The sequence below is a fragment of the Plecotus auritus genome (genome assembly GCF_963455305.1).
Source record: "Plecotus auritus genome assembly, chromosome: 10".
NCBI lineage: Eukaryota > Metazoa > Chordata > Mammalia > Chiroptera > Vespertilionidae > Plecotus > Plecotus auritus.
In genome coordinates, this window is record NC_137785.1 from 19,015,114 (window position 1) to 19,042,777 (window position 27,664).

Here is a 27,664-nt window from a genome sequence, read left to right on the forward strand (position 1 = left end):
TCCGCGGGGCCGCGCCAGACTTTCTGAGGTGGTTGATTGGTCGTAGTCCTGACCACCCGACAGCCAATCAAGCGAGGGAAAGGTGACATCACTCTTTCTCTTCCCCTCCCCCCAACCCAAACTTTCCTACTCCGGACTACCAGCAGCAAAAACCACGTGGGGGAGGGGCAAGAGAGTAGAACCCAGTGAAGTCATTGCACCGCCCTGGACACTGCTGATTGGCCGCGGGGCTTGAGGGTGGCGGTTGGCTGTTCTTCGCACCTCCCCCTCCTGCCGCTACCGCCGCTGCTGAGAGGAGCCACCGGCGATACTAGATCCCGGAATCCGGGTGAGTCGGGGCCCTGGGTTTAAGGTGCTCCGGGTGTCCAGTGAGACTCATGAGAAACTGCCCTTTCCGACTTTTTCTCTTCCCCGGGGTTCTTTGGTGCTTCAGGCACCCTGTCACATGGGAGTTGTAGTCTGTCTTGTACTGTGGACTATGGGCCAGAGACTTAAGAAGACTACCATCCCCAGCAGGAATTGCGACTAGCCGGTCAACAAACTCTCAGGCCACGCCTTCTAAGCCTGCTCATTGGAGAGCCCGTCCCTTAGCCCCTCCTTCATGCATTTCATTGGTTACTGTCCCTCACCGAGCCGGGTTCCGGCTTAGAGTGCAAAGCGACTGGGTACTGTATTCGTCATTCGGCACTAAGACGTCTTTTAATTGGTCAATACTGATGTCAATCACTGGTTGTGGGGCAGGGTCCTAGGCATATCAGACAGTCGTAGGCTCTGGTTGGTGTCGGTCCCAGAGGGAGGCCTGTCTTAGACTTTGGCTCCGCCCCCTAGCGCGGCCCTGTGGGCGCGATTGGTCGTGAGGAGCGTCGCTCGTCGGCGAGAGGCGGAGCTGACCAGGCAGCGAATATCCATTGGTATAGGACTGCGCCGGTCAGCGGGGTTGTGGCCGCTGATTGGCTGGCTGCTCCAGCTGTTGCAGGTCCATTCACCATTTTGTGTGTTGGAGTAAAAAAAAAAGGGAGAATCGAGAGGGAGAGCCGGAGGGGGGGCGGGGAGGGACCGGACCGGACCGAGCCGGGGCCACGGCCCCCCGCCCCGAAACCCGCCGAGCCCGAGGTGAGGGGCGGGTCCAGGGCTGACACGGGCAGGGGAGATTTGGGGTGCTGGGGGCTGAGAGGGGACAGGTGGCAGGGACGGGGAGGGGGTACGGGAAAAAGGGTGGGTGGGATGGTGGGAAGGGTAGACAGAGTGGAAGAAGTGGTAGGTAGGAGGCGGGACAGAAGAGGGGTGATTAGGAGAGGGTAGTGTGCAGAGAATGGGTAACAGGAATGGAGGGGTGACAGTACTAGATCAGGGTGACAGGGAGAAGGAGGGGACAGAGTTGGAGGGGATGACAAGGAGAAGTGATGGGGAGAGAAGGTGGCAGGTCCAGAGATGGCTGATAGGAGGTGACTGGGAGGAAGAGGTGACAAAGATAGATGAGAATGGCAAGGGTGGGTGACTAAGGAGGGGGCTTAGGGCCTGTGAGAAGAGAGGTAGAGAGAGAGTGGTGACAGGATGGGAGAGAGAGTGGCAGAGAAGGTGATGCCAGCAGGGCTGATGGGAGCAGAGGGCATGAGACCCTGAAGGGCCAGGGCCGGGGCTGGACTGGGCTTCAGGAGTTACTGCTCAGATTCTGACGGGGTGAGGGTCCACTGGGCACTGAGTGGGAGTCATCCACAGAAAGGTGGACAGGAAGAGAGGAGGCCCCAGGGGAAAGAAAGAGGCTTGGCTCTGGGGTGGAGAGGCTGGGCCAGGCAGTAGTCCAGGGGTGCCAGGCAGTGCTGATGTAGGCCCTGGTGGAATATGCAGAGGTTTGTTTTGGGGCAGGACTGGGGCTGGCTTTCTGTTCCCAGGTTGGTGGCCTAGCGGGTCAGTGGGGAGAAGGTGGTGGTGGCTGTCCAACTCTTGGGCACTTGGGTGCCTTCCTCCGCTTGAGAAGCCCGGGTCCCTCCGGGCTCTGCCTATGAGGACCACAGGATTGGCTTAGGGAAGGGGCAGCCTGGGACTACAGGGTCCACAGGAGCAGCAGGCCTCAAGAAGGAGAGCATGAGGTCAGGGGTCCCTGAAGACTTGAATCAGGGGTGCCTCTGATTATGTTTGGTTTATGGTCCTGGGCTCCTTCAACATCCCCACCCTCACCCCACCGCTAAGGCCCCCTTTCAGCTCCTCAGGTTCTCTTAGTCACTTCAGAGTAAAGTTTTTTCCCTTTTCTTTTCTCAGGGTAGCTTGAAAGGGGGCGGGCAGTAATGACTGTTCAGGAAGTGGGTGAGGTTGGCCAGCTGCGTTTGTCCTGCTTTCTGTGACCTTCTCCCACTTACACCCACCTGGAGTCAGGGGGCACATTTGGAGGTTAGGAGGCCCTGGCCGGCTCAGCCACCTTGCCAGGGCTAGCCCAGCCAGCCCAACCAGGGTGGGGATTCATACAGGCCAGAAGAGGGGAGCTGGGCTTGTGGATATCACATTGGGTGCTATGGGGGCAGGGCAGTCTCCCATTCAGTGGGACTGGGAAACCCTGGGGTGCAGATCCATGTCCCACTGTGTGATGACGTGTATGTGTGTGCCTGTGTGTGTGTGCCTGTGTGTGTGTGTGTTTGTGTGCGTGTGTGCTCATGCGCAGCCCCGTGGCAGCGCTGGGTATGAGCTCTTGCCTCAGACATGCCCCTGCCTGCTCCCTGCCAGGATCTGGGAAAATGGCTCTCCCCGGCAGGCCCAGGGTGCAGAGCAGAGTGGGCAGCCGTTCCTCAGGTCTCTCAACTGCCCACTCCTTCCCATAATGCCAGGCCGTGCCACTCAGTGAGGTGGGGCGGGGGGAGATGGAGAGAAGCTCACATCACAGCCCAGTCACCTCCCTTTCTGTGACTGTGCGTGTGCATGTGTGAGTGCGTGTGCTCTGTGGATGGTGACAGTGTAAGGAAGTGTGCCCTCTGAGTCATGTGACAGGCAGCACACTGAGATGGTTAGAAGGACAGACTCTGGAGCCAGAATGCCTGGGTTCAGACCCTAGATCTCTGTTTCATAGCTAGATTAATTTGGACAAGTTGCTTGATCTCTCTGTGCCTCAGCTTCCTCAAGGGTGAAATGGGCTGTTAGTAGCCCTTGTCTCAGGGCTGTTTGAGGATGAAATGGGTTCCTAAAGGCAAGTTTAGCCCAGGGGTGGCACAGAGTGAGGCTCCATAGGTGTGAACCATTAGTGCTTCTTATGTCGCCGGAGGGCAGGCAGAGTGTGTGCATGTGCCTGCTGTGTCTTCTGCAGAGGGAGCAGATGTATGGGAGTGTCCCTGAGGAGCCAGAGGGAATAGCTCATGGAACATGGGTGCCACTCTGTGTCTGGTTGCTGGCCAGGGGCTCATTATGAGTTGGGGACAGCCAGGAAGGAGGCCTCGGGGATCATGGAGTTGAGGCGGGAACCTCAGCAAGTGGGAACTCTTGGGGGACGCTGGGTCTGGGGGACTCCTGAATTGCTCCCGATGACCCCTGTCTGCCTGTCCACTCTGCAGGTGGACAAAAGATGAAGCCAATGAAGAAGGCGTGTGCTGGCCTCCCAGGTCCTATCAGTGGAGGCAAGTCCCCACCAGCCACCAGGGCCAAGGCCCTGAGGCGGCGAGGGGCTGGGGAGGGTGACAGGCCAGAGGAAGAGGACTACGAGGGACAGCAGCAGCCGGGCCCAGAAGAGGCTGAGGAGGGTGAGGAGGAGGAGGCCCAGCAGGCCTCAGGGGCTGAGGGGCTCCCCCTAGAGCTACGCCCTGATGACCCGGCCCCAGGCCCAGCTGAGGACCCCAAGGCAGAAGGTGAGGCAGGCCGCTGGGAACCTCCACTTAGCCGAAAGACAGCCACGTTCAAGTCACGAGCACCCAAGAAGAAGTATGTGGAGGAGCATGGTGCTGGCAGTGGCAGCTGTGGGGCAGCTGGGAACCCTGAGGAGCGGGCAGGGACCCCTGAGGAAACTGGCGCCCTGGGTGTTCCTCCACAGCCACCCACCTCTGCCCGCTCTTCCTCCACCGACACAGCCAGTGAGCACTCAGCTGACCTGGAGGATGAGCCAGCCGAAGGTTGTGGGCCAGGCCTGTGGCCCCCGGGTGGCAACAGCGGCAGCTATGACCTGCGGCAGCTGCGATCCCAGCGGGTGCTGGCTCGACGTGAGGATGGCCTCTTCCTGCCAGCTGTAGTACGCCAGGTGCGCCGAAGCCAGGACTTGGGTGTGCAGTTCCCTGGGGACCGGGCCCTGACTTTCTACGAGGGGGCACCCAGCGGCGGTGGTGTGGATGTGGTTTTGGATGCCATGCCACCACCAGGTGCGCTGGTGGTGGGCACAGCTGTCTGTACCTGTGTGGAGCCTGGCGTGGCTGCTTATCGTGAGGGTGTGGTGGTGGAAGTGACTACGAAGCCAGCTGCCTACAAGGTCCGCCTCAGCCCTGGTCTTGGCTCCCAGCTGGGCCCACCAGCCGCCCTCCAACAGCCATCGCAGCCGTCGCGTCATGAGCCTGAGGAGGCCATATGGGTGGCCCGCTCCAGCCTTCGCCTGCTTAGGCCCCCATGGGAACTTGAAGCCCTGTCGAAGAAGCCCCCCATGGACCCCGAGGAGGAGCAGGCCGAGCCAGGGGCCTCCCTGCCATCCTGCCCTGCTGCCCTGGACCCCAAGCAGCCTGAGGATGCTGAGGTCTCCAAGATCAGCTTTGGTGGCAATCTGGGGCCTTGTGAGGAAGGCGGGGAGAAGCACCCGCCAGCCCAGGGCACCCCGGCCCTGCTCCCACTGCCCCCACCCCAGCTCCTGTCGCCGCCACCCAAATCTCCAGCCTTTGCAGGCCCAGGCCGCCCTGGAGAGCAACCCTCACCCTGCCAGGAGGGGAGCCAGGGTGGCAGCCGTAGCAGTAGTGTGGCCTCTTTGGAGAAGGGAGCTGCTCCGGCCACCCGTGCCCGCACACCACTGACAGCAGCCCAGCAGAAGTACAAGAAGGGTGATGTGGTCTGCACACCTAACGGAATCCGTAAGAAATTCAACGGCAAGCAATGGCGGCGGCTGTGCTCGCGAGATGGCTGCATGAAGGAGTCTCAGCGGCGGGGCTACTGCTCCCGCCACCTGTCCATGCGAACCAAGGAGATGGAGGGCCTGGCTGACAGTGGCCCAGGTGGGGCCGGGCGGCCTGCTGGCGCGGCAGCTCGAGAGGGCAGCACCGAGTTCGACTGGGGTGATGAGACATCAAGGGACAGCGAGGCCAGCAGTGTGGCAGCTCGTGGAGACTCACGCCCACGCCTTGTAGCCCCTGCTGACCTGTCACGCTTTGAGTTTGATGAGTGTGAGGCAGCAGTGATGCTGGTGTCCTTGGGCAGTTCCCGCTCAGGCACGCCCTCCTTCTCCCCAGTCTCTACGCAATCGCCCTTCTCGCCAGCACCCTCACCCTCACCCTCACCACTCTTTGGCTTTCGTCCAGCCAACTTCAGCCCCATCAATGCGTCCCCAGTCATCCAACGCACTGCTGTTCGCAGTCGCCACCTGAGCGCCAGTACCCCTAAGGCAGGCGTGCTGACACCACCAGACCTGGGCTCCCACCCACCGCCACCTGCCCCCCGAGAGCGCCATTCCTCCGGCATCCTACCCACCTTTCAGACCAACCTGACCTTCACCGTGCCCATCAGCCCTGGGCGGAGGAAGACAGAGCTGCTGCCTCACCCAGGGACATTGGGAGCCCCTGGTACAGGGGGTGGAGGAGCTGCCTCAGACTTCTCCAAGAGTGACAGCCTAGACTCTGGTGTGGACTCAGTGTCCCATACACCTACATCCTCCACACCGGCCGGCTTCCGGGCTGTGTCACCTGCTGTGCCCTTCTCCCGCTCCCGCCAGCCCTCACCGTTGCTGCTTTTGCCCCCACCTGCTGGCCTGACTTCAGATCCCGGACCCTCTGTGCGCAGGGTGCCTGCTGTGCAACGGGACTCACCGGTTATTGTCCGAAACCCTGATGTGCCGCTACCTTCCAAATTCCCTGGGGAGGTGGGCACTGCTGGGGAGGCTCGGGCTGTAGGGCCTGGGCGGGGCTGCCGAGAGACCCCGGTGCCCCCTGGGGTGGCCAGTGGGAAGCCTGGCCTGCCCCCACCTCTGCCGGCTCCTGTACCCATAACTGTGCCTCCAGCTGCGCCAACTGCTGTGGCCCAGCCGATGCCCACCTTTGGCCTGGCTTCCTCGCCCTTCCAGCCAGTGGCCTTCCATCCCTCACCTGCTGCCCTGTTGCCCGTCCTGGTGCCCAGCGGCTACACCAGCCATCCTGCCCCTAAGAAGGAAGTCATCATGGGCCGGCCTGGGACAGGTAAGAGGTGCAGTGGATGGACTGAGGCTCCAATAGGTCATTTTAAACAAGGCTACTTTCAGACTAGCTCTCAAGAGGAGCTCCTACCTTGGGAGGGGTTCAAGGGGAGGCTGGCCTCTCCTTATAGATGTTCCAGTGGGAATTCATGTGTCAGGCAAGGGACTGGACTAGGGAGGCTCAATACAGTGCTTCCCGAGGCCTCGTTGGGAAAATAGTGTCGAGGGGGTCCATGGAACCACTCCTGAGTAGAGCCATCAGGGGAGCTGGTGGAGATGATAATCATGATGACACTTCTCATGTTTGGAGGACTGGCGGGGGCGTCACCGTGATAAGAACTTCGCATGGGTTATCTTGCTGAACCCTCACACCTACTCCATGATGCATCACTTAACAACATAAGGGTCCTGCTCTAAGCCCTTTTCAACTATTAGCTCCTTTAGTCTTCGTAACAACCCTAACAGGTGGGTGCTATGAGTGTGCTCCTGTAGAGGGAACTAAGATCAGGTTAGTAACCTGCACAGGTTCACGTGGCTAATAAATCCTGGAGTCGGCCTTCAAACTGAGGCTGGCTTGTGACCACTGGGCCCTAGTGCTGGTTACAGATGGGAAGACTGAGGCTCCAATAGGTCCTTGTGCCGGGAGGTGGTAAGACCAGGACTGGAGGCCTCATCTTTACCATGGTGCCCAGTAAACATCACAGGTGCTGTCAGTGCCCTGGAGGGGAGCTGGGGCTGTGTTGGGCATTGTGCCCTGGTTTGAATCCAGGTATGAATCTGGTCTGGCTGCCCTCAGGACAGGGTGTGTAAGGCAAGAGTTGAAGGATGAGTTGAAATCAGCAACCATGGGATGGAAGAGCTTCCTAGGTGGCCAGTGGGAAGGCAGGCTCCACGGCCAGTAGGAGCACAGCTGAGGAAAGCCATTGTGGCTGGAGGGCTGAGGCCAAGGTTGGAGAGAGTAGCATTTCTGAAATGGTGCTGGAGAGACAGGGGCGCAGGCCAGGCTGGTCCTTGTCAGAGCAACTCAGGGAGGGTGACAGACCCATCACCAGCCCCTTCTCTAGCATCTTTTTCTTATTTACTTATGAATCCACTGTTGACTGAGGGCCCGCTCTGTGCCTAGTCCTGTGCTGGTTGGTGCCTAGGACACAGCCTTGTCCTCAGAGGGCTCACCATATTGCCCAGACAGTGACTGTCCAGAAAAGTCAGTGCAGGGATGTGGAAAGCAGGGGAGGACTTCTTGGAGGAGGGGCCAAAACCTTCTAAAGTGAGACCTGAAGGGTGTGCAGAAGTGGAGAACCTGCAGGCAAAGGGAACATGCAGAAGCAAAGACTTTGAGGCAAAAGCAAGTATTTGAAAGAAGTTGAATATGCAAAGACTCGCTGTAGATGGTGGGTGAGTGTTGGAATATGCAACTATATTGGAGAGCAAGGGTCAGATAATAGAGGGCCCTTATGAGACTTGTGAACTTGATCCTGAGGACACTAGGGAGCCATGGAAGATTTTGAGCCAATCTGACCTTGGCTATTTTAAAGGCAGGGAGATAGGAAGGACAGAGCTGCTGTGGCTTGGGCTGGGGCAGAGGCCAATGCAGGAAGGAGCTCAGGCCCTGCCCTCATAGAGCTTCAGCCCAGAGCCAGGGCACAGGGACACGGGCTCTGCTTACTCCCATGCTCATATAGTGAGGTTGTGTGCTGTGTTTTTTGCCCCACTCCCTACAGCTTTTACATTTGTTATTGTAGTTAATATGAGCAAAATTCCACAGAAGTGGGCACAGCAGGGATTTCTGTCTTTAAGCAGATGAAGAAAATGAAGCAGGACTCTAACCACCACCCCCCCGTACCCCCTACTTACATGCCTACAACCCCAGACATTGCCCTCATAGCATCATCTCATATTTACTGCCTTGGGAGGGATGGCCCTAATGCAAGTGACCTGAGATCTACAAGGGCAGGCCCAGCAAGGGTTCCTGCCATCATTTTCCACGTAGGAAAAATGAGGCCCCGGCAGAAAAGAGTCCTGATTGAGTTCAGCCAGCCAGGGAGGAGCAGGACTGGGCCTTGAACCCAGTCTTCTGATCTCCAGATCACAGGACTCTTCCTATCAGAAGGTACAGTAATAATAATTTATTGAGCACTACCCATGCATGTGCCTGGCTCGCTCCTCAGTAAGTGCTGACTGAATATTTACTCACTGAATCCTCATAACCTCACAGGAGGTTAGGACACTTTATTATTTCCAGTATACAGAGGAGGAAACTGCAGCCCGAGATGTGTCCAAGGTCACCCAGTAGGATAAGATGCAGGATTTAAACCCAGGCTGTCTGGCTTCACAGCACAGGCTCTTAAGCACTCTCAATAACAATGATGAAGAAATCATTGTAAGCATCCTTTTCTTTTTCTTGTTTTATTTTTTTTATTCTTTGCTAATCCTCACATGAGGATATTTTTTCCATTGATTTTCAGAGAGAGAGAGAGAGAGAGAGAGAGAGAGAGAGAGAGATAAAAGGAGGGGGAGTGATAGAGAGAAACGCCGATGTGAGAGAGACACATCGACTGGTTGCCTCCCACACACATCCTGACCAGGGCCAGGATTGAGCCTACAACCAAGATACGTGCCCTTGACTGGAATCGAAACTGTGACCCTCTAGTCCACAGGCCGGCGCTGTAACCACTGAGCAACTGGCCAGGGCTGTAACCTTTATTGAGCATTTACCATGTGCCCAGCCTCAGGTGTGGGGTTATCTTAATCGAATTCACCCAATGCTGTGAAGTAGGAATTACCAGCCCCGTCGTTAGGGAAATCTGAGGTTCAGTTAAGGAGGAGGCCCCTTGCTGGAGGCCACCCGGTCGTCAGAACTTGTCCAGTGCCTGTCCTGTCGGTTCTGAGCCGCACCTTTCTGACAACACCCATGCTGAGGTATCCAGGTTGCCCTCATGTTCCCAGCCAGCAGGCCCTTTTGTTCTTCTCCCAGAGGCCTCCCTAAACCCTTGGGAGGTGGCACCTTGGGGCTTTCTCTCTCAGAGGTCCAGATAGGACAGATGGTGCCCAGTGGCATAATGAAGGTGTAGTCCTGGCCCCTTCTGCCTGCCCCTGCCAGAGCGTGACCCTCACTCAGGGCAGCAGGTGTGAGGGGGCTGCTGGGCAGCCTGCCTGCTCCTGCCCCCCGCCAGGCATTTGCTTCCGCTGGGGGACATGCCGGGGCAGGCGGAGGCATTCTCCACATTCTGCGCATGGCCAGGCCAGTCAGCTGCCATGGCCACCTCCCTGTGACCCTCCCCCTGCTCCCCAGGAAAGGAAGCCGCCCCAGGGCCTGTAGCCCCATCCCAGGAGGCCAGATGTCTCAGCCCAGTTCCTGGCACAGCCTTCCTTCCAGCTCTCAGGGTCAGCCTGGCGACCCATATTGACAGGCAGTGCCCCTTCTCCTGGGTTTGTCTGTCTGTCCCTTGGGTTCCTATGTCTGTGTCTAGGTTTCCATTTCTGGGCCTGAATCTCTCTCTCTTCTGGAGTTCAGTCTGTTTTTCTCTTGAGTCTGGCTCTCTCTACCGTTCTTGGTTTGTTTCTCCCTAGACATCAGTCCTTGTCTGAGTTTTCATCCCACCCTCTTTCTGTTTTGGCCCCCTGTGTCTCTGCACCAGCCTTAGCCTATCTCCTGACCTCCCTACTCCCACTCTTTAGACTGACTTTTGGCCTCCATTCTAGCCCCCACTGCCACCTTGTGCACATGAGGTGCTTTGTTCCTTGAAGTCAGTGGATAGGTGCTAAACATCAGGTCCTCTACTTCCTTCTTGGAGTGTGTTGGGAGGTGGTCCAGGCCTGGGACAAATTAACTTCCCAACACTGTCCCTGAACCCTGTTAAGAGGTGTTAGGAGCCATCTGCAGACCTGTCTACACCCAAGCACCTGTTCCCAAGACAGGCAGGAAGGCAGGGGCTGTGCAGGCCAAGCTAGGAGATCCGGCTGTGGGGGAGCAGTAGGAAAGCAACTCCTGTGCCCACTCACTGCTAGAGGGCATGACCTAGATCACCCTGTATCCCCTCCCTCTCCACCACCACCTTTCAGGAAACACATGGTGCCAGCTCTATTTAACTGAGCCCCACATGTAGTCCACCCCAACATGTAGGACCTCAGATCAAGCAGTGCCCACAAACTATGCTTGGGTAGGTGGGGAAAATGAGGCCCAAAAAGGGGCTGAGGGTCTTCTGACTCCGCAAAACCAGATCCAAATTCTGCCCACCATAATTTGTTTTGTCCCAAACAGTGAATCCCATCCCTACCACCAGAAGTCCCTCCTCATCCCCAACCAGGCCCAGGCTAAACAGTCCTGGGGTAAGTGGGTGGGGATGGCTGCTGGCACAGGCAAGGATGACAGAGGGAGGTACAGAGTCTGGGGAATCCAGAGGATAGAGACAACTCTCGCTCAATGCCAGGTGATGAGGGAGGTTCAGGAAGGCTTCTCATTGGAGGGAATTTGAGCTGAAGCAGGAGGAATGAGTAGATTTCTGGGTAGTTGAAAGAAAGGGAAGGGCGATCCAGGCCAAGGCAGCATGGGAGCAAAGGCCAGGAGGGTGAGAGTGCATGACCTCTGAGTGGTTAGTTGAGGCTGAAGCTGACACTAGAGCCTAGGCTTGGCAGAAGGGTGCCATGGAGGACAGCTCCAATGAGGCCAGGGTTGAATGCCAGCCCCTGAAGAGCCAAGAAATGGTTTAGAGCAGGGGAGGGAAAAGGTTGCACCTGGGTGTCAAAGATCCGGGGAGACTGCACTGGAGAGAAAAGAGGCCTAGGCTGGAAAGAAGAAGATGACTTGGGGGGAGAGGAGTTTGTGAGGTAGCAGGAGTGATTCTTGGAGATTTCCTGGAAGAGGCGCCCCCGCCGCCCCGCACCAAGAGCTGTGAGAGGTCAGGCTGCCTCCTGGCGGTGGCTGGCGGCAGGACCGCGGGGCGGCCGCGCGCGCATGCGCAGCGGCGGCGGCGGGGGTGTCGCAGCCCCCGGCATTAATAGCTCCATTAGTGGCCGGGAGGGAGGCGCATTAGCGGCGGCGACGGCGTCTGGCTCCCATTACCACCGGCGGCAGCGACTGCACCGCAGGCGGCTGGACCCTAGCCCGTCGCGCCGTCTCCTTCGCCCGCACCCCATCCCCTATTCCCGCTCCCCACGGGAGCCTGGGCCAGGGAACTCCCGTCTCCCCATTTCCGCAGGAAAGCAGATTGTGAAGCCAGGCAGACCAGGGTTCAAATCCCGACCGTGCCCACACCTCCTCCTGACTGCAAGATCCTATCCTCTAGGCCTGTTTCTTGCGAAACGGCGGCGAGACCGTGTACCCGGGGCTTTGTAGATCCGGACGTTCACCCCTTGAGGGCGGCCGCGCCCAGCCTCCGCGGGTACCAAGGGGCACAGGTTCCCGCGCCCCAGGGGGTAGGCCCCCCGTCGGGCCTCCGTTCTTCCTATTGGCCGCCGACGAGCCCGACGACGCCGATTGGCGGAGACTGGTTCCCCCACCTCTGTGCCATTAACCCCTGAGCAGCCGCGCCCTCGGACTGGTGCTGGTGCCCTCCCCTGCCTCCCTCCCCACTCCCCCCCGCAGACAGCTCGGGTGCCAGCTGGCCCGCACCCCGCCGCGGCCCGCGTGGGTGTCAGGCCGGCCGGGCGCCCGCCCGCCCTCCTAACACAAAGCGGCTTTGTGGGGCCCGCCGGGGACTGGCCAGGGGCCAGGCGGCGAGTGGAAAATCTCGTGAGCTCGGGGAGGGGAGGAGAACACAGGGCGGCGCCCCCTCCTCCGCCCGGGCCGTGGCGCCTCCCTCAGCCCGCGCCAACCAGGCCTCCCAGCCCCGGCGCCTAAACACTACCCCCGCCCCACCCCCAAACCCACTCCCCACCCTCAGTCTTTATCCCGCCCATCTCCCAATCCTTGGGGACCCTCCCCCACGCCTCTCGCCTGCCTTTCTTTCCCTCCTGGTCCCCCTGCATACCCCAGCCCCACTCACACTGACTCACCCTGGTGCTATTTTTAGGCCCCCATCCTTCCACAGCCGCACCAGCCCAATCCTGGGCTCGTTCCCCAGGCAACCCTGGCCGTCGCCTCCCGGAGTGGGTGGGTGGGTGTGTATGTGGGAAGTGGGTGAGGGGATCTGGGGACACCGGGTTGGTGAGCTGAGGCGGGGTCCCAGGCAGAGTAGGGAGCAGTGGGTGGCAGGGGTGGGGTGCCTCTTAGGCTCAATAAATAGGGCCCGTGAGTTCAGAGCGTGTCTGCTGTCCCTCAGTCTGTCAGCATCCCTGGCTTTACGCCCCAGGCCTCTGGGCAGGCCTTGGCTTGTGCCACCCTGGGTGGCAATTGGTGTCTCTGTCTGGGCTTTGTGACCCCAGGCTAGGGTGGAGTTGGGTGGTGCTTTGGGGCTGTTTAGGGCCAAACCTTTTGTGGAGTTAGTTCATGGTGGTACAGGGGATTGCTGTACTGTAGTTCTGCCCCAATACCTGTCTTGAGTGAAGGATGGCTTTCCAGCCCCTTTCAGATGGGGCTGGGGCCCTAGTTTGGAGAACTTCCTCAGCATTTTCCAACTAGGAGGGCCCTCGTTAGGGTCGATGATGGCTGGAGAGATGGAGCTGTGTGGGTACAGAACCTGCTCCCTCTTCTCCACTCCTAATCACCCCCACCCAGGGTTCCTCCACTCTGAACAATGGAAGCTAAGTATAGGGCTGGCCCAGTGCCCAGGGCAGGGGGGCCCTTCCTGCCTAGATTCCGGCCCCTCCCTGCCAGGCTGGGCCCCTATTTAGCTGTACTGTACCCTGTAAAGGGCCTCTTCCCATCCCTCCTATGTAGGCTCTGTGTCTTCTACCAGATGTACAATTCGCCCAGATGTGTGGGGCCCATTTTCCCTCCTTTTCTCACCCAACAGAAGTGGGGGGTCTGGGGGCAAGGTTCCTCTGAGCTTTGTCCCTGGGCTCCACTGCAGTGGGGAAGGGGTTAACTTGCCAATAGGTGACTCACTGCTGGGGAGAGGAGGGGGCAGTGGTGAGGAGATAGTGGCCACATTGATTTCAACCTTGGTTTCTGCCTCACATTGCAGTCCCTGGGGCAGTGAGGTAATGGAGGGTCTGAGTCTGGGGCTGCCTATGGAGGAGGGGGCAGTCACTTAATAGTCCCTCTGGTGGCCCCTCCAGGCTCACAGCCAAGTGTCTGGTCCTGCAGTCTCTGGAGGTCACAGGGCTACAGATGTCCCCTTCCCCTCTGGGCTCTGGTTTTGCTCCCTCTCTGAGCCTTCAGCTCTGTTGGTGGATGGGGCAGGCTGGGAAAAGGGTTTGTCTATCATTGTCTCCACCCCACCTGTGAAAGAGCCCAGTATTGGTCCATCTGAGCCTGTGCAACCTTTACCAGCTCAGGTGTGTCCCCAGGGTCTCCCTTGGGTGATCCAAGGCTTCTGATCTCTGTCTGGTGGGTCCCAGACCTCTGCCTGTGTCTCTGTGTGTGACCTCTGACCTTTCTGAAGTTAACAAGTCTCTATATCATAGTCTAACCATATTCCTGGACTTTTGTTGGGGAGTCTGTTGCCTGTGTCCACCCTGAGGTTAAATTTTTGTAGTGGGAAGTGCATTTAAGTTGGAGCACTAGGCTGTTATTTCTGGCTGCATGATCTTGCACAATTCATTGTTTCTCTGAGCCTCATATTCTCATTTGAACAATGGACATCAGAAAGTGTACCTCCTTAGTGGCTGTGAGGATTCAGTGAACAGATAATACATACACGCTCCCAGCACATAGCAGCTTTAGTGTTAGTTTCCTTTCTTCCTCCTGGCCCTTTCTTGGAAGGAGTGGCTCACAGCCTAGGGTGGCAGGCCATAGCACAGTGGTGATCTGTGAGGTAGAGGGTCCTGGTTAGCTTCAGGCAGGGTAGCTGAATGACTGAATGGTCATGGCACTCTGTATACCTGCTATGCCAGGGTACTGAGGTATAGTTAGTGCTTACTAGGGTTTCTATAGTGTGTGTGGTCACCATGATGTCTGTAAGAATTAGCCTGTGTTAGGGATGGAAGTACCTAGAAGGCAGTGAGAGTGTGTGAAGATAGAAGAGCATGTGCGATTGTGTGGGAGGGATGTGGGTTGTGTGTGATGGAGAAGCAGTGGCTGTGATGAGGTGTGCATGATCATTCTGCCTATCTGATATGTTGTGTTTGTAAAATGATTAATGTGGGCCAGTGAATGTGTGATGAAGATATGCATTGGTGAAACATGTATGACAGGATATGTATGAAATGGGTCACATGAAGAGGATGATGGGTGGGAAGTGATGGACCTTGAGTGTGGAAAGTAGTACACATATGTGAGCAGGTGTTAGAGGTTTGTGACTTCGTGTGTGACAGTGAGTGAAGACCGAAGGTACATGTGACCGTGGGGTGTATATGAAATAATGGGTGTGGTAGGAAAGTCTGTCTATGAGGGATGTGTATGTGTGTGTGCTGGTGTGACAGTTGGTGAGAGTTCGGGGGTGACTCCCTCAGCCCTACAAACAATTCATCTGCCCTTCGGAGCCGTGCGCGCCCAGGTGGGCCAAGTGCGCGTGAGCGTGTTCCTTGCAAGGACTGGACACACACAACCCAGGGGCCTCCGCAGCGCGGCGCCACGACCCGCCCCCCTGGCTCGGTGCCTTTACTGCAGTGCGCCCGTCCTGCCTCTTTCCTCCCGCGGTCCCGCCCCCGGACGGCTTGGGGCCAAACGGAGCCCGCCCATCCCTGTCCTCATTTGCATATGACTGACGTTCCCCCGGGGCAGCCAATGGGGGCGGGCGCGGCGGGGCCTGACCCGCGCGCGGTGTCGGCAGCCAATGGGATTATGCACTGGGGGCCGGGCTTGCGCGGAAGGCCGTGGGGGAAGCGGGGAAAGGGCGGGGGGAGGCGCGGCGGGGGGAGGGGAGCGCGTAGTAGTGGCGGGGCGGGGAGGCGGCGGTGGTTCGGCGCGGGGCTTGCTCGGAGCGCACGGGCGCATGCACGCTGGGCCGTCTGTCCGCCGGGGGCCGGAGGTCGACAGGGTGCTGAGTCGGGGGTCCAGAAAGGCGGGGCGGCGGCGCCAGCAGCCGGGGCGCGCGGGGCCACAGCCGTTACCCGCTGGAGCTGCGAGGGAGGGAGCGAGCGAGCGAGGGAGCGGTGAAGGGAGGGGGCTGCGCACGCGCACCCGCGCCCCGCCCCGCCCGTCGGATTTGGTGCGGGAGGAGGGAGGGGGAGGGGGCGGTGCCGATGGCCCCTGTGCCGCGCGCCCCGTGACGGCCCCCGCGGGCGCCGGGGGGCGGGGCGGGTCCGGAGCGCTCTGAACTCCCCCGCCCCCTGGGCGGCGGGGGGCAGGCGGCGTTCTACGCAGGCGCGTCCGGCAGAGACCCCCTTGTGGGGCGGCCGGAGGGGGGCGGTCGGGCGCGGGGTGGGGGGCATGCGTCGACGGCCTCCTGCTGCCCCCGGGCCCGAGCGGCGGCCACTGAGGAGGCGCGAGCCCCGGCCAGGCCCCCTCGCGCCGGATCATGTACTCAGCCCACAGGCCCCTGGTGCCCGCGTCCGGCGCGGCTTCCCGTGGCCTCGGAATGTTCGGTCAGTAGTTCCTGGGCCCTGGGACTGTACGGGTCAAGATGTTGGGGTGCTAACTGCGGAGTATCTGTGATGGGGATATAGCAGGAGAATGGTAGAGGTAAAGGGAAAGTTACAAGCTGTAGTGGTTAGTGACGGGAGGTCAAATGGTTAGTGACGGCAGGTGGGAGTGTAGTGGAGTGATGGGCGTGGGGAGTAGCTGGAGCAGCCTGGTGTTTAGGTGATGGGGCGAAAGAGGTCCGTTGTCATTGGAGATGAGTGGTGCAGTGTAACTGACTTGGGAGCTTGGATTAGATTCGGAGCAGCCTGAGACCTACTGGCCCGAGGTGTGGACTAGACAGAGGGAAAGGGCTGCGGTTGAGCAGCGGGGCTAGGACAGGATTTGGGGAGTGAGTGAGGCACTGTTTGCTTAGAACGGTGTTGGGCTGAGTGTGTTGAGCTTTGCGGCGAGGGAGAGACCCAAAGATCCTGGATGATAGAGCACTTGGGAGCAGTTCAGGAGGGGCAGGACCAAAGGACTGTTCCCTCATTGTCTACTGGGTCCCTTCTTCTCCACCCAGCAGATGAGGAGGCACTGGTGAGAAAGATCTTTGTGAAGAGAGGGGGACAGGTTCAGGTCCCTGGGGGTTGTTAAGTGGTTGGAGGGCCAAGAAGGCTTTTGTGTCCCCAGGGCCCCAGTGTTAGGGGGTAGGGTCGTCATATTGTGTCTTAAGTGGAGTCTTGAGTCGTTTCCAGTGCTGTCCTCCTTGTTCCTCTCCATTTGCCTTGATGTCTGTTTTTTTTCTTTTGTCAGCCCTTTATAGAATCAGGTGCTCACAAAGGGCTCCCCTAGTCCAGGCTTTTGAAGGCATAAGGGTGGTAACTCCAGGACAGAGTGGTCTGGGTCAGGGGAAGGCCTGGAATGATGGAGACCAGGGCTAGGGCGTTCCCCTCCTCTCTTTATAGTCTTCCCCTACCAGGGGCCTCTGCTGCTGGTTCCACTTCCCCCAGGGAGCCAGCAGTGAGAGGGAAGCCCACTCCTGGTCTCCGCCTGCTCCAGGAGTCCAGCCAGTCACCCAGCTCCTGGAGCTGAAGGGGTTCTCTGGGACCAGCTCCTGATGAGGGAAGTGCCTTCCTGTGTATATCCTTAAGGAAACACCTGGCACTCTTGCCTTCCCTGGGCAGAGACTTGTAACAGTTCTTTTATTTGTCCCATTGTCTGTGCCTTCTCTTCCAAGGAGTTTACTATACCCTCCCCTCTTTCTGGGCTTGGGGTTGGGCCATGCCCTAAAGATGAGCTTAGAGTTTTAGAGGGACAGAGGCTAGGAGGCCTCTTCACAGGCAGTAGATTCTCTTTGGTGGTAAGGGGAGAGATGCTATAGCCACCTGTGCCCAGCCCAGGAAGGGCAGGTCTGGCTCCCTGGTGCCTGTGGTAGTGGGAGGGAGGCACAGAGACAGACTCAAGACTCTGTGGGTAATGGAGGGAAAAGGAGAGGAAAGACAGGGCCATCTGCCTCAGGAAAGAGAAAAGGAGTGTGAGGCCAAGGTAAGGGGCTACGTCAGCTGGCAACATGAGTGCTGGCAACATGGCTTGGCTGGGGAAGGGTCTTCAGGCTTTCTGAGGTCTTGGGGCCTTGGGAGTGTAGAATAGCAGTCAAACATGGCCTGGTTTGTGACAGGAGCCAGTCATTCCTCTGGCCTGGTCCCTGGTGGCAGGGCTAGTGGAGGTGGGGGGAGGGAGTGGGGCAGCAGATTCTCTTTCTATCCCTGCTATTGTTTTCATTTTCATAAACCTAGAAACCTTTCAAGCAGGAGTTTTCTTTGAGTGATGTTGCATGCATGTCGAGAGGTTCAGGGCTAGGAGAAGGGGGTGTAAAAGAGAGATGGAGCTACCTTGTTCAGGGTGGAAAAAACCTTGGGTTGAGGGTCAAGGCCAAGATCTACTGCACAGCTCAGCTGGCTCCTTCCCACAGTGTGGACGAACGTCGAACCTCGCTCTGTCGCCGTGTTCCCTTGGCACTCCTTAGTCCCCTTCCTGGCCCCCAGCCAGCCAGACCCCTCCGTGCAGCCAAGTGAGGCCCAGCAACCTGCCAGCCATCCAGTGGCTTCCAACCAGAGCAAAGGTGAGGGATGGGGGGCTGTGGAAAGGCATGGGGATAGTGTTGAGGTGGTTCAGGAGCCCTCTGATCTGCCTCTCTGTCCCCAGAGCCTGCTGAGTCGGCGGCTGTTGCTCACGAGCAGCCACCAAGCGGGACAGGGAATGCTGACCCTGGGCGGCCCCCTGGAGCCACATGCCCTGAGAGCCCAGGGCATGGACCCCCCCACACTTTGGGGGGAGTGGAACCTGGAAAGGGCCCCCCTCCCACCACTGAGGAGGAGACCCCTGGCCCTCCAGGAGAACCCCGGCTAGACAGTGAGACGGAGAGTGACCATGATGATGCGTGAGTGCCCTGAGACTTGGGACTGGGGGTGGGATGGCCAGGGACGTGGACCTCACTGTACTTGCTGCTCTCACTACAGCTTCCTATCCATCATGTCTCCTGAGATCCAGTTGCCTCTGCCACCTGGAAAACGCCGGACTCAGTCCCTTAGTGCCCTGCCCAAGGAACGAGACTCATCTTCGGAGAAGGATGGACGTAGCCCCAATAAGGTGCCTCATCCCCACCTGTCTCCAGCTCAGCCTGTGGCCACCCAAGCCTGTCTCCTTGATTCTAACTATTCCCCTTGGACCTGTGTCTGCCGTAGCGGGAGAAGGACCATATCCGGCGGCCTATGAATGCCTTCATGATCTTCAGCAAGCGGCACCGGGCTCTTGTCCACCAGCGTCACCCCAACCAGGACAACAGGACCGTCAGCAAGATCTTGGGCGAGTGGTGGTATGCCCTGGGGCCCAAGGAGAAGCAGAAGTACCACGACCTGGCCTTCCAGGTAACACCTCCTCCTCTTGGCTCCTCCCCAGCTTCCTCTGGTGGGTGGATGAGTGAAGGGTCCTGCCATCTCCTGCCAGGTGAAAGAGGCCCATTTTAAGGCCCACCCAGACTGGAAGTGGTGCAACAAGGACCGAAAGAAGTCTAGTTCAGAGGCCAAGCCCACAAGCCTGGGGCTGGCAGGAGGGCACAAGGAGACGCGGGAGCGAAGCATGTCAGAGACGGGCACCGCTGCTGCCCCTGGAGGTTAGTCAGCTCCTTGGCTCTCCTGCCCTACTATCCCCGTCCCTGAGAGCCTCTGCTACCCACTTGCTTGCTCACCCCCTGCCACAGAAGCTCCTCCCTATCACTTTTTTTAAATATGTTTTTTACTGATTTTAGAGAAAGGAAGGGGGAGAGAGAGAGAAACATTGATTGGCTGCCTCCTGCATGTCCTCTGTTGGGGATTGAGCCTGCACTCTGGGGCATGTGCCCTGACCAGGAATTGAACTGGTGACCTTTTGGTGCATGGGATGACGCTCAACCAACTAAGCCACAATGACCAGGGCTGCCCTGTCACTTTTATTTGAGGACCTTTACTTATAAAGGTACCAGCACTTTTCTCATGTGAAGGATCCAGGAAGGTCCAGACAGATAACATTTCCAAATTGCAATCTCATCAGCTGCCACTTACTGAGCATTTACTATATACCAGGCACCAAGGGGGGTGTAATCTTTAGGACTTAGAACCATACCCCATTTTCCAGGTGGGGCAAAACCACTTGCTTGAAGTCACAGGAAACAGTAACTGGCAGTGCCAGAAATTAAAGCCCAGCTTGGCTGAGGCCCAGAACCACAGTTGGAAGCCCCTCATTGATGCTTCATGACTGCAGTTGTCAGGGTGCCTGGCACTGTGCTGAGGTGCTTTTCTGGAGCAATCTTGTGGGTCTGGGCTCACAACTCAGGGCAGGGACGCAATGTGGGAACAGGCCAGTGGTTATTAGCTAGCCAGCGCCACACGAACCTATCTGCAGGCTTTCTTACTCTCAGAAGGGCTGCCTCCTGGGGAGCAATGGGCTTGCTCCTTGCAGCCCCAGAGGGCAGGAACCATTGGGAAGGAGATGCTAGGCTGGTGGGTGGCATCTCTTTTTCCGCTTGGTGGCCCAGGAATTCCAGCGTGCTTTTGCCCAGTACCTAGAAATATGGTGGGTGGCTCAGCCAGTCCAGGTGCTGGTAAGAGGCTTCCTGACTCTGCAGCACTTCCCCCCCTTCCACTCTACAGTGTCCTCTGAGCTTCTATCTGTCGCAGCCCAGACACTTTTGAGCTCGGACCCCAAGGCTTCGGGGAGCGGCTCCTGTGGGGCAGAACGTCTGCACACAGTTGGGGGACCTGGTTCGGCCCGGCCCCGAGCCTTCTCCCACAGTGGGGTCCACAGCCTGGATGGCGGAGAAGTAGACAGCCAGGCACTACAGGAATTGACTCAGGTCTGGGGTACAGGCCATGGGAGTCGGGGAGATGGGCAGGGAGGGCTGCCCAAGGTGACAGCCTCGGCTGATCTCTCCCTGCAACTGCCCTGCAGATGGTGTCTGGCCCTTCATCCTACGCTGGCCCGAAGCCTTCCACACAATATGGGACTCCAGGCCCCTTTGCGGCCCCTGGCGAGGGAGGTGCCCTAGCGGCCAGTGGGCGGCCTCCATTGCTGCCTACCCGAGCCTCCCGTTCCCAGCGTGCAGCCAGTGAGGACATGACCAGTGATGAGGAACGCATGGTTATCTGTGAGGAGGAAGGAGATGATGATGTCATTGGTGAGCAGTGGCAGGGACCCAGAATCCTGTCCAGGGGTCAGCAGGCTAAGGTTTGGATGGTGGGCAGAGATTGGATCCAGACCCTCAAGCCCTTTTTTCCCCCTTCCCTTTTACATATGTTCAGTTCAGGTCCTACTGTGTAAGCTTGCCCCTACTCTTGGAAAGCCCCTGGCCAGATAGGCAACCAGGACGACCTGGGCATGGCCAGGCCATTGGGCACAGTGTTAGATGCATGCTTGCGTAGGTGGACACACCCTGGGCTGAGGAACAGCATTCCTGGACAATACTCACTGCTGGTTTGGGGCAGAGCTGAGGCTAGAGCCCAGGTTCCAGACTGTCCTTCTGGCCCTTTTGCCAACACTGTTCCCTCTACTCCCTCAGCTGATGATAGCTTCAGCACCACTGACATTGACCTCAAGTGCAAGGAGCGGGTAACTGACAGTGAGAGTGGAGATAGCTCTGGGGAAGACCCAGAGAGCAGCAAGGTGAGTGCTTGGTACTTGGTGCTGTCTGGTCTCACTGAACTCCAGGAGTGGGGATATCTTGTGTGTGGACAGAGAGCCTGAGAGGGAAGTTATTTGCCCCATGGGGAATTGTGTCACAGGCTGGATGAATCAAGGCCTTCAGGTGGCCTGGGTGTGGGTGTTCAGGCTCCCTGATACGATTGTGTCTCTTCTCCTTCCACCAGAGCTATGGCCGGAAAGTGTTCTCACCTGTGATTCGTTCCTCCTTTACCCACTGCCGTCCATCGCTGGACCCTGAGCCCCCAGGGCCCCCGGATCCACCTGTAGCCTTCAGCAAAGGCTATGGGCCCACCTCATCATCCTCATCCCCACCTGCATCCTCCTCAGCCTCAGCAGCCACCTTCTCATTGGGCTCAGGGACTTTCAAGGCCCAAGAGTCAGGTCAGGGCAGCACAGCAGGCCCACTACGGCCCCCACCCCCTGGGGGCCCAGCAACACCTGCCAAGGCCACCCGCTTTCTCCCAACGGATCCTACCACCTTCCGGCGCAAGAGGCCTGAAAGTGTAGGGGGCCTGGAACCACCTAGCCCCTCAGTTATTGCAGCACCTCCTGTGGGGGGAGGAGGTGTCTTGCAGACACTAGTTCTGCCTCCAAACAAGGAGGAACGGGAAGGCAGCGGAGCCCGCATGTCCTCAGCCCCAGCCCCATCACTGGCCTATGGGACCCCACCGGCTCCCCTGTCCCGCCCAGCTGCCACCATGGTCACCAACGTAGTGCGGCCTGTCAGCAGCACTCCTGTGCCCATCGCCTCCAAGCCCTTCTCCACCTCTGGTCGGGTGGAAGCATCTCCAAATGACGCAGCGGGTGCCAGGACTGAAACGATCACTGGGTCCCGGGCACCTGGGGGCTCTCCACTGGGCGTCAGTTTAGTGTATTCGGACAAGAAGTCGGCAACAGCCACCTCACCAGCCCCACATCTGGTGGCTGGGCCCCTACTAGGTGCTGTGGGGAAGGCGCCTGCCACTGTCACCAACCTGCTGGTGGGCACCCCGGGCTACGGGGCCCCTGCACCCCCTGCTGTCCAGTTTATTGCCCAGGGGACCCCTGGTAGTGGGGCCACTACAGGCTCAGGAGCAGGTGCTGGTACTGGCCCCAATGGGCCAGTGCCCCTGGGTATTCTGCAGCCAGGTGCCCTGGGCAAGGCTGGGGGAATCACCCAGGTGCAGTACATCCTGCCCACACTGCCCCAGCAGCTTCAAGTGGCACCTGCTCCAGCACCAGTCCCTGGGACCAAAGCAGTGGCTCCTGGCGGCCCTGCATCAACCACCAGCATTCGTTTCACCCTTCCACCGGGCACTTCTACCAACGGCAAAGTCCTGGCTGCCACTGCGCCCACTCCTGGCATACCCATCCTGCAGTCTGTACCCTCTGTCCCACCCCCCAAAGGTGAGGCCTGGGCTGGGCAGCACAAGTAAAGGGGCCGCAGCCCTGTTCGGCTCCCTTTAACCTCCTTTCTTGCCTCTTGCAGCCCAGTCGGTTTCTCCTGTGCAGGCCCCAGCCCCCAGTGGTTCAGCCCAGCTGTTACCTGGGAAGGTACTAGTGCCCCTGGCTACCCCTAGCATGTCAGTGCGCGGTGGAGGAGCCAGCCAGCCGCTGCCCCTGGTTAGCCCGCCCTTCTCAGTACCTGTGCAGAATGGCGCCCAGCCACCTAGCAAGGTAAGGGAAGCCTGGCTGTGGCCCCACCTGTTCCTCATTCCTCTCCTGCTGGGTTTGGTCTCCATAGCCTAGAGTTTCTGTCTGCCTTTCCTTCAGTCTCACTTTTCCCCCCTTCGTCTGTCTCTGGAAATGCTTTGCCGTCTTCTCAGTGTCTCTGTGCATCTTGATTCTGGCCTCAGTGTCTGCAACTTGTTCCTTTTCTATGTTCCCCACCTCTTTTGAAAAAATTTTTAGAACATTTAAAAAATTTTTGTTTTTAAAAATTTCCGTTGGTTTTTATTTTTTTATTATCTCTTCCCCCACCTCTTGCTGTCTTCTTTCCCTTTGTTCCAATCCCAAATTTTGTGTTCCCTGTTTTGGCTGAGACCCACCACCCTCCTAGGTTTTGGTCTTCCTCTTCCCCATGCTGGGTCCTCCACTCACTGCAGCCTATGGGTGCTCTTGCCCACAGATCATCCAGTTGACTCCAGTGCCTGTGAGCACACCCAGCGGCCTGGTGCCGCCCCTCAGCCCAGCCTCGATCCCTGGTCCCACTTCCCAGCCTCAGAAGGTCCTGCTGCCCTCCTCCACCAGGTAATGGCAGTTGAGCCCTCACCTGGAGGCAAACCCAGGGAAGGGGGTGGTGGGGCCAGATTGCTTCACTCTTCCCCTATTTTTTTTTTTAATACGTTTTTGTTGATTTAGAGAAAGAAGGGAGAGGGATAGAGAGAGAGAGACACATCGATTGGCTGCCCCCTGCACGACCCCCTACTGGGGATTGAGCCTGCAACTCAGGCATGTTCCCTGACTGGGAATCGAATCATTGACCTCCTGGTTCATGAGTTGGTGCTCAACCACTGAGCCACACCAGCCAGGCTCTTCCCCCGTTTTTACTCTTTCCCCCCTTTCCTCTCCTTGCGACAGAATCACCTATGTGCAGTCAGCAGGCGGGCACACGCTGCCTCTGGTCACCAGCTCAGCATCCAGCCAGGCTGGAACAGTCACCTCATATGGGCCCACGAGCTCCGTAGCCCTAGGCTTCACCTCGCTGGGGCCCAGTGGCCCTGCCTTCGTACAACCCCTGCTTTCAGGTGAGGGATGACCTGGCAGGCAGTGCTGGGAATCCATGGTGGGTCTGAGGCAGTCCAGCTGAGGCAGTCCAGGCCTAACACAGGCCCCTGCCCTCTCTTCTGTTTCCCTCTCTACAGGCCAGGCCCCACTGCTGGCTCCCGGCCAGGTGGGCGTGTCACCTGTGCCCAGCCCCCAGCTGACTCCCACCTGTGCAGCCCCTGGAGCTCCCGTCATCACAGCATTTTACCCTGGCAGCCCCGTACCCACCTCGTCAGCGCCCCTGGCCCAGCCATCCCAGGCCCCTGCAGGCCTGGTCTACACTGTGGCCACCAGCACCACCCCCCCTACTGCTACAATCCTGCCCAAGGGCCCATCGGCCCCTCCTACTGCCACTGCCACTGCCACCCCAGCCCCTACCAGCCCTTTTCCTAGTGCCACAGGTGGGTGTTGGGCCAACCCAGGGTGGGGTGAGTTGGATCCAGGGAATGGGCTCCAGTCAGGCCTAGCTCAGCAAATGCTCTTCTCCCCATCAGCAGGCTCCATGACTTACAGCTTAGTGGCCCCCAAGGCCCAGAGGCCCACCCCCAAGGCCCCCCAGAAAGTGAAGGCAGCCATCGCCAGCATTCCTGTGGGCTCTTTTGAGGCGGGTGCCCCTGGGCGGCCTGGCCCTGCACCCCGGCAGCCCTTGGAGCCTGGCTCAGCTCGTGAGCCTGCTGCCCCTGAGTCCGAGCTTGAGGGGCAGCCTACAACGCCGGTCCCTCCACCTACCCCAGAGACTTGGGCTCCCACTCCCCGGAGTAGCCCCCCACCACCCCTGCCTGCTGAGGAGCGGACCAACAGCAAGGGCCCTGAGACTATGGTGAGTGTCCAGCAGTCCTGGGGGCTCCTGTTGCTACTGGGTTCTGTCCCTTGGCCCACTCTCTGCTCCCTGACCCACCCCTCTTCCCTGCATGTATCTGAGACGTGCCCTTGTACCTCCTGCTTGACTGTCACTGGGCTTTCTCCAAGATTGTCTCGGGCAATCAGCACCTGTCTCTTTGTGTTTCTGGGTTTTACCCCAGCAAGTCTGAACCCGTGTCCTTCATCTCTCTGCCATCCCCACCCCAGGCCAGCAAATTCCCCAGCTCATCTTCAGACTGGCGCGTCCCTGGCCTGGGCCTGGATAGTCGTGGGGAGCCTCCCACCCCTTCTAGCCCGGCCCCAACTCCAGCCCCAGCCCCTGCTAGCAGCAGCAGCAGCAGCAGCAGCAGCAGCAGCAGTGAGGGCAGTAGTGGCAGAGCAGCCGGGGACAACCCCGAGCGCAAGGAGGCAGCTGGTACCAGCAAGAAGGTGAAGGTGCGGCCCCCGCCTCTGAAGAAGACCTTTGACTCTGTGGACAAGTGAGCATGGGCTGGGGGCTCTGGTGGAGCCTGTGGGGTTGGTGGGAGAGTGAGCAGCTACAGGCCAAGCAGGGGAGGTGACCCTGCCCACTCTCCAGCAGGGTCCTGTCAGAAGTAGACTTCGAAGAACGCTTTGCTGAGCTGCCCGAGTTTCGGCCTGAAGAGGTATTGCCCTCTCCCACCCTGCAGTCTCTGGCCACCTCGCCCCGGGCCATCCTGGGCTCCTATCGCAAGAAAAGGAAGAACTCCACCGGTAGGCAAGGGGGACTTCTGGGGTTGGTGGGGGACATGCTGGGGCCACTTCCCCTGAGCCTGCTTCTTTTGACCAGATCTGGACTCCGCCCCCGAGGACCCCACCTCACCCAAGCGCAAGATGAGGAGACGCTCCAGCTGTAGCTCAGAGCCTAATACCCCCAAGAGTGCTAAGTGCGAGGGAGACATCTTCACCTTTGATCGCACAGGTGCTGATGCCATGGCCGGTGAAGCTGTGGGGACCCAGGGCCTGCAAAAGGGGTGGGGTCTCATGAACTGGGTTAGAAATGGGAGAGGTGGGGTGGGTGTCGCTGAGAGGAAGAACAGCAGGTTAAGGGTGGGTTCCAGAGTCCACTGCCATGTGCCTTGGGCATGTCCCCTCTGAACTCTGCTGTGAAAGAGAATCAGTGAAGGCTAGGTGGATACTTAGACGATGGTGTGAAGGCGGGGTGGCCAGGCTTCTGCAGTGGCCTTGATCATTCTCCCTGCCTTTGTTCCAGGTACAGAAGCTGAGGATGTGCTTGGGGAGCTGGAATATGAGAAAGTGCCATACTCGTCACTGCGGCGCACCCTGGACCAGCGCCGGGCCCTGGTCATGCAGCTCTTCCAGGACCATGGCTTCTTCCCGTCAGGTGAGCATGTCTTGGAATCTTGGGGAGCACTTGGAGAGGATCTGCCTGCTCATCTCATCCCCCCAATCCTTCTGTCCCTAGCCCAGGCCACGGCAGCCTTCCAGGCCCGCTACGCAGACATCTTCCCCTCCAAGGTCTGTCTGCAGTTGAAGATCCGTGAGGTGCGCCAGAAAATCATGCAGGCAGCCACTCCCACGGAGCAGCCTCCCGGAGCCGAGTCTCCCCTCCCTGGACCGCCCCCGACTGGCACTGCTGCTGCCTCTGTTCCCACTCCTAGCCCTGCTGGAGGCCCTGATCCCACCTCACCCTGCTCGGACTCTGGCACAGCCCAGCCTGCCCCACCACTGCCTCCACCCCCAGAGCCGGGGCCCGGACAGCCTGCTTGGGAGGGGGCCCCCCAACCTTCCCCCCCACCTCCTGGTCCCTCCACAGCTGCCACAGGCAGGTGAGGGGCCCCTGAGAAGATCCCAGGACCCATAGTACCCCCCCCTCAGGACATGGACAATATGTAGGTGGCAGGAACGGTGTGTGTGGGGGGGCAAGATGGTTACTTCCTCCCCAATAAAGCCATTTCGTCCTTTCAATTTTGGGGCGGAATGAGGCCTGCCCCTCTGTGTATCCTCATCCCCCACAGCTCCCTCCCAGTGATGTGGGTAGCTGAGGGGAAGCAGGGGCACAGTCTCCCTCCATCGAGCCCCTGTACATAATAACCTGGAGTGTGTGACCTTCAGATCTTTTCACTTGTACTTTATGCAAAATGGCTCGTGAGGGCTGCAATCAGAGAGAAGTGAGGGCCTTGGGCCACAGGGAGGCTCCTGTGGAGTAAGGGGTTCACGCACCCCTTTTTTCCCCAGAGGGGCTGGACTCAGGTTAGTTTGGGGGTAGGGGCTCCTGCACTTTGCCACAGGCATGGGGAGGGTTCTCTCCCCACCTCTCTGCCCTCCCAACTTGGGTTGTACTTTCTAAGAAGGTGATTCCCCCTACTCTTGTTCCCAACCCCAGAACAAAACATGTTGATCATGTGCAATATTTCTTACTGTGCCGAAAAGCCACAATGACCGCAATTAAAGCTGTTTAACACACCTGTGTGACTGCCAACTTGAAAAGGAGGGATGTTGGTTGCACCAGTCTTGTCACAAAATGGCCATGGAGCTATATACTTTCCCCCCAGTGAGATGAGGATAGCAATGCCAGGATCCTCCTGACATCAGAAGGACCCCATGACCTAAGGTCCCTGACCACTGCAGGCTGGGTGGCTCCCTTCTAAGTCTGGTGCTCAGGGACTTGTAACATCTCTGCCTTTTTCTCAGGCATCCAATATGCATGGGCTTGGGGAAGGCCTAGATGTGCAAGTTCAGCTGGATCCGAGGTCTGAGCCCAGAGGTGACACTCCCAAATACTGGGCTGTCCTCAGTGACCTCTGTTGCCCCCACGTGGTGTAAGGCAGCACTGCAGCCAGGAACAGCTCCTGGATTCGTGGATAGTGCCCAGCTGAGAGAGGCCTATACCCTGTGTGGAGGGATGACTGCTGGGAGTGGAAGAGTCAGGAAGCTCCCAGAGCACCAGCCAGGAGAACAGCATG

At 58.7% G+C, this 27,664-nt stretch overlaps 1 protein-coding gene across 11 annotated transcripts; it reads left to right on the forward strand.

Moving 5' to 3' along the window:
* The first annotated feature begins 229 nt into the window (after positions 1–229).
* Positions 230–27,164, forward strand: CIC (capicua transcriptional repressor). Of its 11 annotated transcripts, none has more exons than XM_080645462.1 (21): positions 980–1,113; positions 3,537–6,338; positions 17,851–18,000; positions 18,084–18,318; positions 18,398–18,527; positions 18,623–18,805; positions 18,885–19,050; positions 20,066–20,268; positions 20,364–20,589; positions 20,971–21,074; positions 21,278–22,499; positions 22,582–22,769; positions 23,221–23,342; positions 23,673–23,839; positions 23,957–24,259; positions 24,353–24,678; positions 24,927–25,198; positions 25,297–25,451; positions 25,528–25,659; positions 25,951–26,082; positions 26,164–27,164. In XM_080645462.1, exons 2-21 carry the CDS (start codon positions 3,548–3,550, stop codon positions 26,529–26,531), a joined length of 7,575 nt encoding a protein of 2,524 aa, XP_080501588.1. In that variant the 5' UTR covers positions 980–1,113; positions 3,537–3,547; the 3' UTR covers positions 26,532–27,164. The 11 variants fall into 11 exon arrangements, with proteins under 11 accessions (XP_080501585.1, XP_080501586.1, XP_080501588.1 ...); XM_080645463.1 differs by having other exon boundaries at positions 24,356–24,678; XM_080645464.1 differs by having other exon boundaries at positions 25,300–25,451; positions 26,164–27,158.
* The last annotated feature ends 500 nt before the right edge of the window (positions 27,165–27,664 follow it).